Below are 18,847 nucleotides of genomic sequence, written 5' to 3' on the forward strand. Positions count from 1 at the left end.
CTAGAGAATAGGAGTTGCTTAATTCTGGGTTTGCCTTTAAAGGAACACACTATTCCAAACTCAGTTTGCCTTAAATAACTATCCCTCCTTCAGAAAGGAAGTGTTGATATTCCAAATCCTTTATAAGACCTTCCTTACATGACTAGAATCCAGGTTAGACTGTGGCCAGGAGGAGTCGTTCATTTTTAGCGCAACACACAGGATTTTGTAATACAGGCGAAAAGGAACTTGCCTACTTTCTTTGAAAGTGAATCAGGAACTTAATCTATTAAAAGCATTAGCTAGAATTCTATTTAAGTTCTGCATTTTCTTGAAGACTTTTCTCAAAGTCTTCAAGAAGAGCCACAATGCAGTTGGGAGCCCCCCCTTCCCCCAAAATACTTTAAAGGGACTGGGATGAAGAGGGAAGCTTTCTGTCAGAAATAACAGACTCATGATCATCATTTTGATTTTAAAAACAGAAAAAGTCTTACGAACATTTTATCACACCATAGTTCTAGCGCCACCACAAAATGGCTTAAGTCCCAGTAATAAATAATCTTCATTATGAGAATGTTTCCCGTACACACACATTTTCACTGTACATGGGCATGAAATGCTTTTAAAACCACAAAGTTTTGATTAGACTAAGCTCTTCGGGGTTCTCCTCATGAAGCACATCCCTGCTTAGAATAAGGGGTTTCAACCCTTTTAAAATTAAATATGTATTTATCAGGGCTGAAGACCTGTAAACAAAAATCACAAGTATTGCATATGTATCCCAAGTATTACTTAAGCAGGAAAGTAAACCAAACGTTCCTAACATCCATGATAGTGCAATGAAAGGCGCAAAGCCCAGCTCACCTTACTAGGACCTTTGTGTCTATCCAGGCAGTCGATGAGTTGTCTTGAATTTAAATGTTCTTTCCCTGTTAGTGGTTTTTTATTTCCATGTTGACAAGCACCTATTAAACCTGCAGGCCTGTCCAGTTCTATCAGGGAAGCATAAATGAAAGGAGGCCCAATGCCTTCTGCCTCACAACTGCCTCAAAGCGAAGTCCGGAGTCCACTGTAACCACTCTTTTCTAGCTTCCCGCTCATCAAATTCACTCCTGCAGAGCTCTGGATTATGCTTAAAATCCACGATTGGCTCCTTTGCTCCAGTGAAACTGAAGGGTGTCATCTTCAAAATGACATGATACATTGAACAGTCCACAACGCCAGCCACAGCGTGAAGTGTTGTGTGCTCGTCATCCTGGGAATTATAAAAACACAGCTTCAACCTCTATGTTAGGCATGATTTCAGTACAGAGGGGCTGCTGCTCTCACAAACAGATACATGGCTGCTGTTTCCCTAAGTCTACAGTTATACAATGTTCACAGATGAGTCTCCTTGTGCTTGACAGGAAAGGAAAGACGTGTTGGCTTCAATAAGACTGTTGAGGGCTTTGAGGACGACATCTGGCATGTGATCCGTCAACATCTTGGGGCTGATTAAAATGTTACCAAAGGCAGTTTCTTTTGACCAGTTGGCAGTGTACCTGACGTCTGAAGTGCACCACCTGCAAAAAGGGACAAGAGATGTAAGATGTGAGCATCTATATCACACTATTATTATTACTACTACTACAGCTACTATTACTATCATTATATTTATATCCTGCTGTTTCTACAAAAGAGACTCAAAGCAGCTTACAGTAAAACCAAAGGAAATACAATTTAAAACCTAAAAACATTTAGCTATTAAAAAGTAAACAGTTAAAATCCTTAAAGACATACAGTTCAGAGCAGCAAGAAGCAGGAACAAGCATTTACCTATTCTAAAGTAAGGGCTCACTACACACAAGTGCTCTTGAAAGGCCACCATATTGATCCTCAAACTCTTAACTGCTCTGTGTTGGAAAATTAACCTGTCTGCCTGGGGGATTATGAGGGTTTTTCTGATGGCTAACACACATCCAAAAGGTCCCAGGTTCAAATCCCAGGAGCGGCGTGAGCGCCCGCTGTTAGCTCCAGCTTCTGCCAACCTAGCAGTTCGAAAACATGCAAATGTGGGTAGATCAATAGGTAACCTCCGGCGGGAAGGTAACGGCGCGCCATGCAGTCATGCCGGCCACATGACCTTGGAGGAGTCTACGGACAACGCTGGCTCTTCGGCTTAGAAATTGAGATGAGCACCAGCCCCCAGAGTCAGACATGACTGGACTTAACATCAGGGGAAACCTTTACCTAACACACATCCACACTCCCTTAATTTTTCTAACAGTTGTTAAAAAATATCAAAACTCCTTGAATGCAAAATATTAATTCAGGGATCAAAAGAGCAGCAGGAAGCCTCCAGGCGCCAGTAAACAAAATGACCCAGCAATTTACCTTCTTGTGCTGTTTTCCTCCACAATGTGAATGATTCTCCCAGGGAGAAAGAGGTGAGGATACTGAGGTGGAGAGTTTAAAGGTGAGTCGTCATCCAGACTGTTGTAAGAAGGTGACCGGTGGACCATGAGGCTTTCTTCGGCCAGGAGAGGCTGAGCCAAAGCTACCTCGTTCCGACCATCCAGTTCAGTGGGGAAGTTATCCGGTTCCCCTCCAAACACTTCGTACCAACAGCCGTGCAGCAAGATCTGATACTGTGTGGCACCAAACAAGGGAATAAACAGAACAGATGGTAAGTGGTGAAACCATTTGGCTAAGTGGGATCACACCCAAATCAGGACGAATACTGGCACCCACAACGGCTGAGGGGGAAAAGGAAGGGGCCTGAGGCTGTTACGAACCGGTGGGAGTTGTAGTTCAAAATACCTGGAGGGCCCACGCTTGCCCATGCCTGAACTAAGCCCTGCTTTAATGCCTCACCGTGGCAAAACCCCTGTCGTATTGTTGTAGTGTTTACCTTGGGTCTGTTACAGTTGGCCACAATTCTAATGATCCTTCTCTTCAGGTCTTCCATGTTGGGCATACTTAACCTAGAAGGCAGAAAAAGCAAAAGCAGTGCTCAGGTTCTCCACCAAAAAAAAAAACAAAAACACACATTTCAAGTTGGATCACATAATAAACTGTGCACATTCTTACCTTGGAACGACGTCTTTTCCAAGAATGATGGAAACAATGAACTGCTTACTGTAGTCCGCAAGCGATTTACTTAAAAAGAATAAAAGAGAATCAACAGAACCAAGTAAATGGTTAGCAGGCTTCAGTAACTAAAATACTCATTAAACACAACAGCCTCTTTTCCAAGTGTTATTTTTGAGCCAATTTTTTTACCATTTTCTCCTGACGTATACACAAGTACAGTAGAGTCTCACTTATCCAACACTCGCTTATCCAACGTTCTGGATTATCCAATGCATTTTTGTAGACAATGTTTTCAATATATCGTGATATTTTGGTGCTAAATTCATAAATACAGTAATTACTACAAAGCATTACTGCACATTGAACTACTTTTTCTGCCAAATTTGTTGTCTAACATGATGTTTTGGTGCTTCATTTGTAAAATCATAATCTAATTTGATGTTTAATAGGCTTTTCCTTAATGCCTCCTTATTATCCTACATATTTGCTTATCCAACATTCTGCCGGCCCGTTTATGTTGGATAAGTGAGACTCTACTGTATATACAGTAGGGTTGTTTTCTCCTGACGTATACACAAGTATATATAGTAGGGTTCTCTCCTGACGTTTAGCCCACATCTATGGCAGGCATCCTGAAAACGTCAGGAGAGAATACTTCTGGAACATGACCATACAGCCCGAAAAACATACAACAACCCTGTGATCCCAGCCATGAAAGCCTTTGACAACACATATATACAGTAGCTCCAGCTAGAACAGACCCACAACACTGCTTCTGATCCAAATTTCCCCAGTTTAACAAAGTTCATTAAATTAAGCAAACCTATGACTCTCCACCCTCAGTGGATTTCTGCTTTTGAACAAAGATAAACAACTGTTTATGATGTACCTTAACAGACCTCCTGGTGGAGAAAAAGCATAACACTTCAGGTTTGGGAAAGCGTTTTTGAGCATGATCGCCAATATGGAGGCCGTTCCTCCTCCTAAACTGTGTCCCACGACAACCAGTTTATATTCCTAGAGATGGGAGGAGAAAAAGAAAAGTGATAGTAGACATCCGCACGAAATCATCAGCTCAAGTCTTTTTATCGGGACTATGTGACGACATCGGCAAGGCCACAACTTACAGGAGCGATGGTGAAGGCTTGGTTCAAAATGCCATCGTTGATTAGTCTCTGGTAAATGTAGTTGGCAGCCTGGGTTATCCCCTAGGAGGGAAGAGTGAGAGAACTCACAAGCTGTTTCTCCAGTTGACAAAGCTGGTGAAGGTTCTGCATTGCCAGACATAAATACAACGCTGCCTACACAGTAGAGTTAATTCAGTTTGACACTACTTTAGCTCCCGGTGCTCAATCCTATGGAATCCTGGGAACTTTAGTTTTATGAGGACTTTGATGCTTTCTATCAAAGTGTCTCAGCAAACTACAAATCCCAGGATTCCACAGGATCAAGCTATTAAAGTGGTGCCAAACTGCAGTCATGCCACAGTGTAGGGCAGGCCTGGACAAACTTGGACCCTCCAAACAGACAAGAGTTCTTTCTCCCACAATGAACTTTCCACAGATGTATAAACCACAGATAACAAAAGACCTCACAACCTCTGAGAATGCCTGCCATAGATGTGGGCGAAACATTAAGAGAGAATGCTTCCTGAACATGGCCATACAGCCCGGAAAACTCACAGCAACCCAATCCCACAATTTCTTATTTCACTTAAGAACATTCATTTTCCCCTAGTCAAAATGCAAGAATATATACTGGCTGACCTGCCCAAAAGATCAGAGCTAAGGTAGCAAAATCCATACTTGAGGTCAGAAATGGAAATGGCGATGGCTTGGGATGATACAAATCAGACACTGTCATTGTTATGTTGCTGCTATCATAATTTTAAAGAGCTAGTTTTAATTTTTGAATAAGTTTTAATGTTTTTATTGGAAAGTGTTTATAAAGGTTGTATACTACTGATGTCATGCCCTATTGCTAGTAAAATAAACAATTCATTCATTCATTCATACTGGCTGACCTTATGTACAAGACCGTTTTCCAGGACATCTTCTAAAGTTAAATTTTCACAATCCGCTGACAGGTCTGTGAGGACGTCCTGAAAATAAAAAAAAAGGAAGCAAAGGTCAAGCTTTTTCATTGCTTGGCAGACACCTCAACTGCAAAAGTCTGCTGTCAACAGTTATCTTTCCAGAGATTTCATCTGTCATAAGAAGACAGAGGGTTCTAATAGCAAGATATTCTCTGGGAGCAAGTTTAAAAAATAAGAAAGTAAGTACGTATATACTTGAGTATAAGCCAACCCAAATATAAGCCGAGGCACCTAATTTTACCACAAAAAAACTGGGAAAACATTGACTCCAGTATAAGCCGAGATACCAATAAAATTACATTAATTGAGGCATCAGTAGTTTAAATGTTTTTGAATCTTTACATCAAACTGTAATTTAAGATAAGACTGTTCAACTCTGATTAAATCATTATTTTCATCTTCTTAAATGTAAATGTGCTTATGTATCCTTTTAATAATAATAGAGTGAAATAATAAATGCAATAATAAATGCAGTAAAATAATAAATGTAATAATAAATAGAGTAAAATAATAAATGTATTAATAAAAATAGAGTAAAATAAATGTAAAAGTAACAATAATAGCGTAAAATAATAAATGTAACAATACCAATAATAATAGAGAAAAATAATAAATATACCATATATACTTGAGTATAAGCCCACCAGGACCCTCACTCGAGTATAAGGCGAGCAGGTTTTTTTTTTCCAGTCCTAAAAAGGGCTGAAAAACTAGGCTTATACTTGAGTATATACAGTAATATATATATGTAGTGGTTTCCCCAAGTGATTCAATTATCTAACATTTTTTTCATCTGCAAACGTCTATCCAAAACAGTAAGTGCAAAGAAGCATAAAACATGCAAATGAATACTACCTCAAATGACAAGGTTCCTCTCACAGCTACAACAATGGCCTCTTTTTTGTGATCCAAAGCAACAAAGAACGGTATCTCATAAATCTGGAAACAGAAAAAGCATGATATAAAGGGCCAGGCTTTAGCACAGCAGGTTAAACCACAAGCAGCGGTAAATCTTGTCAATCAAAAGGATGACTGTTCAAAGCCCAGGTCAGGGTGAGCTCCTGATCTTTAGCCCAGCTTCCACCAACCCAGTGGTTCGAAAGCAAAATGTGAGTAGATAAATAGGTACTGCTTAAAAGCAGGGAGGTATTTTAAAGCTCCCATAAGAAAAATGCCAGCAGTTCAATCAAGGCGGAAGTTTACAAACAAAGCTCTTCAGCAGAGAGATGGAGCGACAGCCCCCCACCCCACCACCCAGGCACAAAAGCCTCCAAGATGCCGAAGATGGGAAAAGCCTATATATACCTTTATCTATGTACAATTATCTGTCTTGTCAGTAGATAAATGGCATTGAATGTTTACCGCATATGTATGCTTTGGCCAAATGGCTCACATCAAAGTCCCAGAGAGATTAGAGTACAAGTAGGATGTTTCTAAGAAGGAACGTGCTAGAATGTTTACCTTATTGTGAAAACTGATGTGAATGAAATCTCTGTATTGCAGCCCTGTCATTTTTAAGATGGATCCAAAATGCATGTTGAAACGGTCATCACCGATGATATCCGTCTCTACTGGGCTCCTTCTGCAGCTTAAGAGGGAAAAACAAGATGTGCAAAAATTAAAACATTATAGCAAAGAGCAGCCTTGTATTATTTTAAGGAAAAAAATCAGTGACTATATCATAGAAATTCCTTATTTCTCTGTTAAGAGAAAAAGAGGCACAACAACATCTACTGAAATTATTTTTTAAGAAAAGCTTAAGTCTTAATACACTCATAAACAACAGTTAATATTACCAATAATATTACCATATAATTATATAGTACAATATAGTAATTTAATGCTTATATTGTGCTATGCTAATAATATATTGTATGTACATTTGATTTGTAAGCTGCTCTGAATCCCCTCCAGGGTGAGAAGAGCGGGATATATATATATATAGTAAGTAAATAAATAAATAAATAAATTCATCTAAACACATACAGTAGAGTCTCACTTATCCAAGCTAAACAGGCCGGCAGAAGCTTGGATAAGCGAATATCTTGGATAATAAGGAGGAATTAAAGAAAAGCCTATTAAACATCAAATTAGGTTATGATTTTACAAATTAAGCACCAAAACATCATGTTATACAACAAATTTGACAGAAAAAGTAGTTCAATACACAGTAATGTTATGTTGTAATTACTGTATTTATGAATTTAGCACCAAAATATCATGATATATTGAAAACATTGACTACAAAAATGGCTTGGATAATCCAGAGGCTTGGATAAGCGAGGCTTGGATTAGTGAGACTCTACTGTACTTTAAAATGGGATTTCATCTGCTGAATTATGGAAAATGAATTCTAGCAGGCAAATCCTCAAGCAGATCCTTTTCAAATGTTACATGGCATGCAGCAGTGTTATTGCTCAATAGGCTTCTACAGTGAACATTAATACTAATGTTTTATGTAGTTTAATAGATTTGTTGAATGGTTTTATTGGTTTCGACTATGTATCTTTAATATTTCTATGTTAATGTTTATATGTGTTAGGTTTTAATTCACACATTGTTATGGTTTCCGTGATAGTTGCTTTGAGTCTCCTTTGTCAGAGAAAAGGTGGGGGTATACATATTAATAATATAAATGTTACTACTGTTGCTAATAACTTGCTATATTTTTTTAATGTATAGGCCAACCTACCAGTCACCTTTAAGCTTACAGAGTCCTGTAAAAGGGTTTGTCATGATATAATAGGGCCAACCATAGGTAGCCGCAGCAAACTTCATATAATGAGCAGCATTTTCCAGTTCTTCATCCAAATCATTTGCCTGGGAAATGGAGACAAAATGCAATCTGTAGCAGCCTGCTGTTTCTGGTTCAAAATCAGTCTGTTATGTCAACAATGTGGCCATAAAATGCTAAAAGGGGGAGAATCCTGCAGCCGATGGCACATTTATCAGACCCAAGGTCTGTAGGCCAAATCCAGCCCACCCTGTCCTCCTCCAGATGCTGGACTACAACTCCAATTCGACCTCATGACTAGAGTGGGTGGGAGTTGGGATACAGGAATATCTGGGAGGCTGCAGTGTGTTCTGTTTAGTCAGGAAAGGGGGGGTTGCATTTAGATACAATATAAATAAATATAAATATATTTATATATTTATATAAATACTGTAAATATATAATATTTACAAATATAAATACTGTAAATAAATAAATAAAATAGATATAAGGCTTATGGGTATGATGTCTGACATTAAAATCCTCCTCAACCTTTCCCCAACCTCAGAGCTACATGTGCTGTTGGGTTGCCATTCCCATCATCCCCAATGCACATGGAGAATAATCATGGAACCTATGGGCTCCATGTTGCCCTGAATCCACATTGCCATATAACACGGTTCAATGTGGATTTTATAAATCTGTGTGGAAGGAGCCTTTGTTTTCTGAAGCAGCAAATGCTGGGAGGCAGCAGGAATTGGGAGGAAAGAGCTCTCCATCCCTTTAAGGAAGGCAACTGCTCTCATGCAAAGTGAATGGCGCAGTCCCATCTCCAATATCAGAAAAGGAGAAGATTCAACAGTTCAGCCCAGTGGGGTGATGCCTGGAGATGGCCCTGAGGAACGTACCACAGGAGACAGTGGCGACTGCGTGAGAACATCATCAGGCTCTTTAGGGCAGTTTTCCACTTTATCTTGCTCTTGGTGAAGCAGAGTCAGGCCTGCTGCCACATCGCTAGGCACCAAGTCAGTATCCTGCAGAGAAAAAAGAAACACATTACTGTAGGATTGGGGGGGGGGGTGGATTCAAAGCATTCTGTGCAGCTTCTTGGAGACAGCAAGAATCTTTTTGGTTGGAATGTGTTTTATACACAGGCATACATAAACAAATATAACAAATATACCAAATAATTGCTGTATATACTCGAGTATAAGCCTAGTTTATCAGCCCTTTTTTAAGATTGAAAAAGCCCCCCTTGGCTTATACTTGGGTGAGGGTCTTGGTTGGCTTATATTTGGGTCAGCTTATACTCGAGAATATATGGTACATTTATTATTTTTCTCTATTATTGTTGCTACTATTACATTTATTTTACTCTAAGGTAAAAAGGTAAAGGTTTCCCCTGACGTTAAGTCTAGTCATTTCCGACTCTGGGGGTTGGTGCTCATCTCCATTTCTAAGCTGAAGAGCCGGCGTTGTCCGTAGACACCTCCAATGTCATGTGGCCGGCATGACTGCATGGAACGCCATTACATTCCCGCTGGAGCGGTACGTATTGATGTACTCACATTGGCATGTTTTCGAACTGCTAGGTTGGCAGAAGCTGGAGCTAACAGAGGGCGCTCACTCCACTCCCCGGATTTGAACCTGGGACTTTTCGGTCTGCAAGTTCAGCAGCTCAGCGCTTTAACACACTGAGCCACCGGAGGCTCCTTTTATTTTACTCTATTTATTATTACATGTATTATTTTCCTGTATTTATTATTATTATTATTACATGTATTATTTTACTCTATTATTATTAAAAGGATACATAAGCACATTTACATTGAAGATGATGAGAATAATGATTTGATCAGAGTTGGACAGTCTTATCTTAAATTTGAGCTTTATGTAAATATTCAAAAACATTTACCCTACTGATGCCTCAGTTAATGTAATTTTATTGGTATCTATTTTTATTTCTGAAATTTACCCCCCCCGGTTTATACTGGAGTCAATGTTTTCCCAGTTTTTTGTGGTAAAATTAGGTGCCTCAGCTTATATTCGGGTCGGCTTATGCTCGAATATATACGGTATTTTAAAAACGTCTTCCTTCTTACTGCAAAATAGCTGCGGAAAAGCTCAGCGATGCTTGTAAAAGCCACTCGGTGGTCATCATCCTGCACGATGCAGCAACACAGCAAGCGGATTCTTTTCTCCCAGACGCGAGTTGCTGTCTTCTTGACATTGTAAAAGAGCTGGTCGGACTGACTGCTCTCCAGGTTGCGGTTGGGGCAGTGAGCCACGTAGAGCATCTTCTTCCCACCAAGAGGATCAAAGACGACCACAATGGCCACCACAGTGAAGACAATGATCACCCAGCTGCCAAGGAGAACAGGACATCAGAGCCAGTCAAGGAGGACATACGGGCACCCCCCCCCTCCATTTTTTGGGTGTCAAAATTGCATTTTTGTTTTCCTTGCCTAATAGTTTCACCCCCATTTGAAGCTGATTCTCCCTTCCTTCTCCAAAGGCAAGGCAGTTTAAAAACTACAAACTCTGATGGGCGTCTACGAGATGGGAGTCTCCTTACCTGGCAATGACTGTTCCAAATATAGCACTGATCATTGTCTTTTCACAGTTTATTCTGCCATCTGAGACCCAGACAGCACCCACAACAGCCCAGACCAGTTCGGGCAAAAAAAGACCGAGGCGCAGGTACAGCAATTTTGGAAGAGTCTTCCTTGGCCCAGGGTTGGAAATTGTTCCTGGAAAAAAATGGTTGAAAGCTACTACATCTGCTGTATTAACTAATCCATCTAAATGGGATTACTATAACACAATATGAAATCTAAAGAAGCTTCAAGTGAAGATATTAATACATGAGTTTGCCAAACTGAGTGGTCTAGATGCCTTCCAGCAGGCATCCTCAAACTGCAGCCCTCCAGCTGTTTGGGCCTCCAACTCCCAGAAGTCTTAGCCAGCTTGTTGAATAGTCAATAGCTGGAGGGCCTCAGTTAAGGATGTCCGCCCTAAAGGTATCGGCTCCTGTTTGATTTTGGAAGCTAAGCAGGATCAGCTCTGGTTAGTATGGGAAACTGCCAACAAATGCCAGGCATCACAGGCTCTGTTTCAGGGGAATAAACTGGCAAAACCACCTCTGAGTATTTCTTGCCGAGGGAAATCCTACAAAATTGCTATAAGCATTGCATAACATAATGTAAAATGTCATTTACCTTGCATGCTGATGTACAAAATAGAAGATAAAGCACATATTACAGCCGCCAGGAGAATAAGGAGGACAAGAAGGTAGCTGTGCAACAGTCCTCCTCCATCACAATTAAATTGTCCTTTGTGAATAGAATACAACACCAAAATCCCAATCCACCTGCAGGGAAGACACAGAAAACACACAAATTATTTATTTATTTTTATTACAATATTTATATCCTGCCCTTCTCACCCAATAGGGGACTCAGGACGACTTACACTAAAACACATATATAAAATTGTGCAATACATTGTGAATCAATTAAAAAGTTATTAAATTACATCAGACATTCTTAAAAACACTTATAAAATACAGATGGGCATGTTCGAGTCTAAAAGACTGGGTCTGTCAATTGAGTTCCAGCATACATAACCAGCTGAAGAATGTTGGGGCACACTGTGGTTTCACATGGGAGACAAACTCTCTGAGGAGAGCCTTTTACCCCTATATAGGCCTTTCTGGATGCTGCGAACTTTGCAAGAAGCCCTTCTCTTGGTCCTGCCCACTTCAAATGCAGATCTGGGAGAAACATGAGAAAGAGCCTTCTTGGTGGCTGTTCTCATAAGGCTAGAATGGCTCCCTCCTTTCCTCTCTAGAAGCTGATGATGGCATTTTTATTCCAGTAAATATAAGGTGTTTCAAAATGTGGGCCCTATTTCAAAGCAGTATATTTATTTATTTATTTATTTATTTATTTATTTATTTATTTATTTATTTATTTATGTATTTATTTATTGTTGTTATTATTATTATTTTATTTCTTACCCGCCTCTCCTCTTGTCTTGAGGCAAGTTACAACATAGCTAAAAACATGTAATCATCACAAACATGGTAAAATATACATATACAGTAGAGTCTCACTAATCCAAGCCTCGCTTATCCAAGCTTCTGGATAATCCAAGCCATTCTTGTAGTCAATGTTTTCAATATATCGTGATATTTTGGTGCTAAATTCGTAAATACAGTAATTACAACATAACATTACTGCATATTGAACTACTTTTTCTGTCAAATTTGTTGTAAAACATGATGTTTTGGTGCTTAATTTGTAAAATCATAACCTAATTTGATGTTTAATAGGCTTTTCCTTAATCCATCCTTATTATCAAAGATATTCGCTTATCCAAGCTTCTGCCGGCCCGTTTAGCTTGGATAAGTGAGATTCTACTGTATTAAAATGTATTTCTACAAATACATTATTTTATGATGGCATCATGGTACAATTACACAAAGAGTCACAAACCATTTAATGAGTTATTATCAGGTTTTACTAACCTATAGCAAAATGTACTGCTTGATGTTCCTCCCGCAAAAACAATTCTTTGGCACTTTAATAAACCTTTGCCATGTTTTTATGATAGAAGCAATTAGGAAATGACATGTATAACCCATGAACAAAATTGTGTTACACAGTGTAATCAGATTGGCTAATTCAAGATATTCAAGTAATTGCCCCTTGGAAATATCACAGAAACTACCAGCAGAGTTGCACTAAGCAATTAACGTTACACAACCAATTACAGTATTTAAGGAACAGAACTAATGGAGATCAAAGACTGCCTAACAAAACTCATAATTCCATGCATCATTTCTGAGGACAGTAAAAACACATGGCTGGGTGGTTGTGGCTACGTAAGACTAAAGGGTAAGCAGCTTTGCTCTCAGCTTGAAGCTCTCAGTAAAAGTTGATGGTCAGCTGTGCCTTGCCTCAGAAGACCTGTGACTATAAGCTCAGAAGGGCCTGGATACAGGATTACCTGCGGCCTAATACTGCTCTAGTAACCTACCTTCAGCAGTGATTGAAAGCCAAGGGGGAAAACAACACAGTAGTGAATGCCCTCCAGTTGGATTCCCACACTGTGCGGATTCATACATCCTGATAACCCAAACTGTAGTGGTCAAATTCTTACATGTGTTGCGCCTTTGAAAAGCTACCATTCCCAAAACTACCCAGTCACTGACTAAGGACTATGATCCGAATTATAAAAAAACCCCTACAATTTGAACCAATTCCACAACAAACCATAGTTTGTAGCCAATCACCACCACAATAACAAGTCAAGGTTTATTATCAACTATGCCTTATTTAAATCTGCTTTGGTTTGTTTTCATATCCAAAGCCAGATCCATTGCTTGTTTCCCCAAATATCCTCCCTGGTCCACAAACAGAAAAACAAAACAAAATAGGCTGGAAAAAACAAACTGGTTTGTCTGGTCATTTCTTAGACAATTTACACCTAAAGTAATAAACTAGCCTGGCTGAGCAAGATCTATAAATATTCCTGGTACTTGCATTTCTCAAAACACTTGAATTTGAAGGACACAACAAAGTAGTGGTCAGGGCCAAAGATAAAAGTATGTCACCCAAAACACCAACATATTTAGTTTAAACCTCTAGCCACTAGCTAATGCTTGGGAGAGACATTTGAGTCTTTTAAAATGGGGGAAAATCTCATACTGACTTTGAGAAAACACCTAAGGAAGTGACATGGTTCTCTACATTCAGATTTGATCCTGAGATTCCCTATCCTTGAGCTAGATACAGCTTTATATTTTTACTTGCCAGGATGGCTATATGGAAGCTCAAGGGTGAAGGATAATATATTATTGAGTAATAGCTGCTGAGAAACAATGCTGGGTGTGGGTGAGTTCTGTCTTCACATCTTGGTTATTTATTTCCTCAAGGCATGTGGCTGGCCAACAGGATGTCTGATTAGACAGTCGTTGGCTTCAATCAGAACTACTCCCATACAGCTTATCATTTCTAATTCACTGTATTGCAGATAGGATAATATCCTTAAGCAAAATCAATTTAGCATTCATAAAGACTTGGACTCTTGCCATATTAACTGCTTTCGTTTCTCAAAAGGTAGGTGCTCACTAATAATTTGAGTTTACAATTGTACCACTCCAGAGAAGACATGTCTTTATCCAATTTTATCATCACTTTCCCCAAGAAAAATGGAGAGTTATAAATGTGCAGCAATGTCAAAAATGTGATAGATATCATTAGCTTCTCCTTAGGATTTCAGTATACAGATCCTCCAACTGCGCAAACAAGTAGTTAAGAACTTAAGATGACTCATGCTGGATCAGAGCAAAGCAAGATCTGGTCCATTCACACAACAGCCAACCAATGTACCCCCAGTTCATGAGCAGGATATAAACATAAAACACATTCTCCTGCACCTGTTCCCGGCAACTGGCATAGTGAAGCATATAGAGATAAATACTGGAGGCAAAATATAAACATCATGACTAGTAACTGCTGAAAGCCTTATCCCCGATACATTAATCTAATCCTCTTTAAAGGGGTTGCTGTCTCTTCCTATAGCTTAAGGCCGCAAGTTCCAAGTCATTCCTCCGTTATATCATGTTTGAAAGATGAGACTTTACGCAGCCTATATTACATTTTTAAGCATGCAATTAAAACAGAAAGAAAACCAAATATCAAAACAGAATTATGTTAAAAGCACACAGTTCAAAAGGAGGACACTAAAAAAAAGAAAACATCCAATGAGTAACAAACTCCACCCTTAGCAGCTAGCCAAATGTTAAAGGTGTTTCCTTTCCTTACTTAGTTTATCCATACCTCACAACCTCTGAGGATGCCTGCCATAGATGTGGGCGAAATGTCAGGAGAGAATACTTCTGGAACATGGCCACACAGCCCGAAAGACATACAACAACCCAAATGTTAAAGGTTTGACTCTTTTTCTTTTAATGCTTTTCTCTGTCCTTTTAGCTTGCTTACATTTCTGATACAGGTATACGAGGCTGTGATATATGGGGCTTAATTTTAATACTACCTATTCGGTTCTTTGCCCCAGCATCTGCTTTTAAACTGAATGCCAAACTTCACTATTGATAAATATGTGGAGTTACGAAAATTATTCATTTTTTTTAGTATCATTAAAAATATTTTGGGTTCTAGTAAAAAAAAAGTTTACATTTGGAAGAACTCCATTGTTTTTGTTCTTATTTTAGAAAAATAATATATTTTTTCCTGAACAATACTCAGACCATTGTTTGACAATGTAAGTGAGACAAATCTTACCAGATCAATCGGATGAAGAGCTCAAAGGCTCCCGGGAAGACAAAGTCATCGCTGCCGATGGCCCAGCGCCTTCCAAACATGACCATCCCAGGCATCGTGGGGCCCTTCTAGATGCTCTTCCTTAACTCCTGCAGAAGAATTAAAGCATGAAAGAATTACCAGCTTTTTATGCCAATCTGATTCAAATTTTATAAGGTTCAGAATTACTCTACTGCTTCCCATCAATGAGGCAGGCCTCAAATAACGCATGACAACCTGATTCATATCTTTCTGCTCCTATTAAAACTGGTCTTGTAAATCTTGTAAATCCACATGTTCAAAGCATCATATAGATTTACAACCAATTTGTTCTTGTTGATTTAAAGAACAAGTGTACATACAACTTGTTATTCTCAAATGGAGAATGATATTTAATTGTCCTGTTTGTATTACTCCTCTTGCTCCTGGCAAAAACAAAGGCATTGAGGTGGCACTTGGTGAATCTAGGAATCCAGTTCAGTATTTGTCTTACCCTGTTTATTAAAACATCTTTGCCCATAGACAAGCCTTTGTTTTCAAAAGCAGAAGCCATGATGTATATGTTCTTTTGCCTAATAAAGGTATAACTACAATATGGACTTTGAATCCAATCTACATACACAATAGAGGGAGTGTTGAAGCAGAACAAAACATGTTTTCCAGTTGAAATGGAAGACTTTGGAGAGATGGGGCAGGATATAAATAAAGATTATTATAATTATTATAATAAACAAAACGGCTGATACTGGTCCTGTGGATATAGTAGTCGTATTGCCGCCAAAATACCAAAACATTGACAAAATCCACAATTTTTCAAAATGCTTAAGTGGCTGAGGGGGAAAGGGAATGGGCCTGAGGCTGTTAGGGATTGTGGGAGCTGAAGTCCAAAATACCTGGAGGGAGGGCCCAAGTTTGCCTATGCCTGGATTAGAAGCACAATGTGCTAAGGTGCATCTACACTGGCGACTTAACACAGTTTGATGCCACTTTTAACTTCCAAGGTTCGCTCCCAGTTCCCTGCAAGCCAGTGTATTGGGAGTTTGGTGAGGCACAAAGACCCTTTGGCAGAGAAGGCGACGGACCCTGTCAACTCCCAGGATGTCTCAGCAGTCCAAGTGGTGTCAAACTACATTAAATCTACAGTGTGGATGCACCCACAGAGGTGTCAAACCTGGGAAGGGCCCAAAAGTAAATGAGGGTGGGTATATATTGATACAAGACATATAAACATATATAGGTTTAGATTAAAATATGAGGAATTGTATATAGGCAGTGGGCGAAACGTCAGGAGAGAAAGCTTCTGGAACATGGCCGGACAGCCCGAAAGACTCACAGCAACCCAGTCAGTCCTGTTTGTTGTCAGCCCCCGTCGCAGTGACGTCATTAGGAGGCGCGAGGGGGGACTGCGGTGATGACGTCACTGCGACCAAAGCCCCCTCCCCACCTGAGAGCGCCCCCTGTTGGGCTTCTTTACCTGCCGCCTCGCGCCACCTGCCCCTCGCAGAAGCAGGTCATCTTCTACTGACCGCATGACGTCATGACGCACGGCGCCGCCCGCTCTCCTCCCCGCATGCGCACTATCCCCCCTCCCCGGCGTCCCTCTCTCCGACGGCTTGGAACAGAAACAGAAAGGGCCGGCGCATGCGCAGAGAAGGAACGAGGCCAAAGCTGTCATAGAGGACAGGGTTTAGAGACATTGCACCTCCGGTTCTTGTTCGAACCTTGAAGGTGTCAAACAATGAATGGGAGCAGCATGCATTGGAGTTTCCTTTCTGTAATCTCCATTAAAGCAGGCGCCTGCTTTCAAACGGGAACCGGACTTCTCGTTGGGAATATTAAATGCGAAACGCTTTGCCTTTCTGAGTGTTTTTATCCAGGCGCACGCGCAGTGGCAAGTTTGTGTTTCTGTTGACTACTGTACGGCAGTGGTGCTCAGCCTCCACTCAGACTACAACTCCCAGAAATCCCAGCCAGTTTACCACCCTGAGCCCCCCCCCCCCCCGTGAGAAGGGCGGGGTATAAATGCTGGAAATAAATAAATAAATGCAAAAGCATCTGAGGGACCCACAGGTTGAGAACCACTGTATTACTGCCTGATCAAGAAGCCAAGGGAGCTTCTAAAGCTTGCATGCTATCTGCTGTGCTTTGGAGTTAGCCCAGTAAAGTACTATATTATATATATATATATACACACACACACATACATATACAGTAGAGTCTCACTTATCTAACATAAACGGGCCGGCAGAACGTTGGATAAGTAAATATGTTGGATAATAAGGAGGGATTAAGGAAAGGCCTATTTAAAATCAAATTAGATTATGATTTTACAAATGAAACACCAAAACATGTTATACAACAAATTTGACAGAAAAAGTGGTTCAATACACAGTAATGCTATGTAGTAATTACTGTATCTACGAATTTAGCACCAAAATATCACGATGTTTTGAAAACATTGACTACAAAAATGCATTGGATAATCCAGAACGTTGGATAAATAAGTTGGATAAATGAGACTCTACTGTATATGGAATTCTTTATCCAGTGACCTGTTTGCAATGTGACTCCTAATGCCTCTTCTTTTCCTGAACCCAGCTGGAAACCCACCTAATATTTCTCACTCCACATATAGTAAAATAATAATAAATATTAAATGGATATATATCTAAAAATACCTATTTCATATTAAATAGTAATATATTAAATAAATATCCAATAAAAGCATATTTAATGTTAAGCAATAATATATCAAATAAATATCCAATAAATACATATTAAATAATTATATCCCACTTTCTCTCAAAGGAGAGACAAAGCCGGATGTAAATACATTTAATACACACACACACGTGTGTGCTTTCCACCTACGTAACCGTGAAGCCAACAGGAAATTGAACCTCAGAGGATGCCTACCATAGATGTGGGTGAAATGTCAGGAGGGAATGCTCCTGGAACATGGCCATACAGCCCGAAAAATGCACAACAACCCAGTTTTCCAAACCTCCCAACTGCCAGTGATGTACACTAGTTTAAAAATTATAGTCTAAATCTGCTCTTGCAGCTGTTTCTATTATAGAATCATAGAATCATAGAATAGTAGAGTTGGAAGAGGCCTCATGGGTCATCCAGTCCAACCCCCTGCTAAGAAGCAGGAAATCGCATTCAAAGCACCCCCGACAGATGGCCATCCAGCCTCTGCTTCAAAGCCTCCAAAGAAGGAGCCTCCACCACGGCCCCGGGGAGAGAGTTCCACTGCCGAACAGCCCTTCTCACAGTGAGGAAGTTCTTCCTGATGTTCAGGTGGAATCTCCTTTCCTGTAGTTTGAAGCCATTGTTCCGTGTCCTAGTCTGCAGGGCAGCAGAAAACAAGCTCCCTCCCTCCTCCCTATGACTTCCCTTCACGTATTTGTACATGGCTATCATGTCTCCTCTCAGCCTTCTCTTCTGCAGGCTAAACATGCCCAGCTCTTTAAGCCGCTCCTCATAAGGCTTGTTCTCCAGACCCTTAATCATTTTAGTCGCCCTCCTCTGGACGCTTTCCAGCTTGTCAACATCTCCCTTCAACTGTGGTGCCCAGAATTGGACGCAGTATTCCAGGTGTGGTCTGACCAAGGCAGAATAGAGGGGGAGCATGACTTCCCTGGATCTAGACGGTAT

General features: G+C 40.1%; 1 protein-coding gene across 2 annotated transcripts; it reads right to left on the minus strand.

The window, feature by feature from the left end:
* Positions 1 to 437: 437 nt before the first annotated feature.
* Positions 438 to 16,814, minus strand: daglb (diacylglycerol lipase beta). Of its 2 annotated transcripts, none has more exons than XM_062964431.1 (16): positions 16,662 to 16,814; positions 15,170 to 15,297; positions 11,078 to 11,229; positions 10,435 to 10,609; positions 9,962 to 10,223; positions 8,768 to 8,893; positions 7,839 to 7,966; positions 6,608 to 6,734; positions 6,002 to 6,085; positions 5,075 to 5,152; positions 4,179 to 4,259; positions 3,941 to 4,068; positions 3,049 to 3,117; positions 2,870 to 2,942; positions 2,353 to 2,606; positions 438 to 1,541 (listed from the first exon to the last, which is right to left on the minus strand). In XM_062964431.1, the coding sequence occupies exons 2-16, from the start codon at positions 15,262 to 15,264 to the stop codon at positions 1,346 to 1,348; spliced, it is 2,028 nt and encodes a 675-aa protein (XP_062820501.1). In that variant the 5' UTR covers positions 15,265 to 15,297; positions 16,662 to 16,814; the 3' UTR covers positions 438 to 1,345. The 2 variants fall into 2 exon arrangements, with proteins under 2 accessions (XP_062820501.1, XP_062820502.1); XM_062964432.1 differs by lacking the exon at positions 16,662 to 16,814 and adding an exon at positions 16,521 to 16,619.
* Positions 16,815 to 18,847: the final 2,033 nt, after the last annotated feature.

The sequence above is a fragment of the Anolis carolinensis genome, unplaced genomic scaffold, assembly GCF_035594765.1.
Source record: "Anolis carolinensis isolate JA03-04 unplaced genomic scaffold, rAnoCar3.1.pri scaffold_13, whole genome shotgun sequence".
NCBI classification, from domain to species: domain Eukaryota; kingdom Metazoa; phylum Chordata; class Lepidosauria; order Squamata; family Dactyloidae; genus Anolis; species Anolis carolinensis.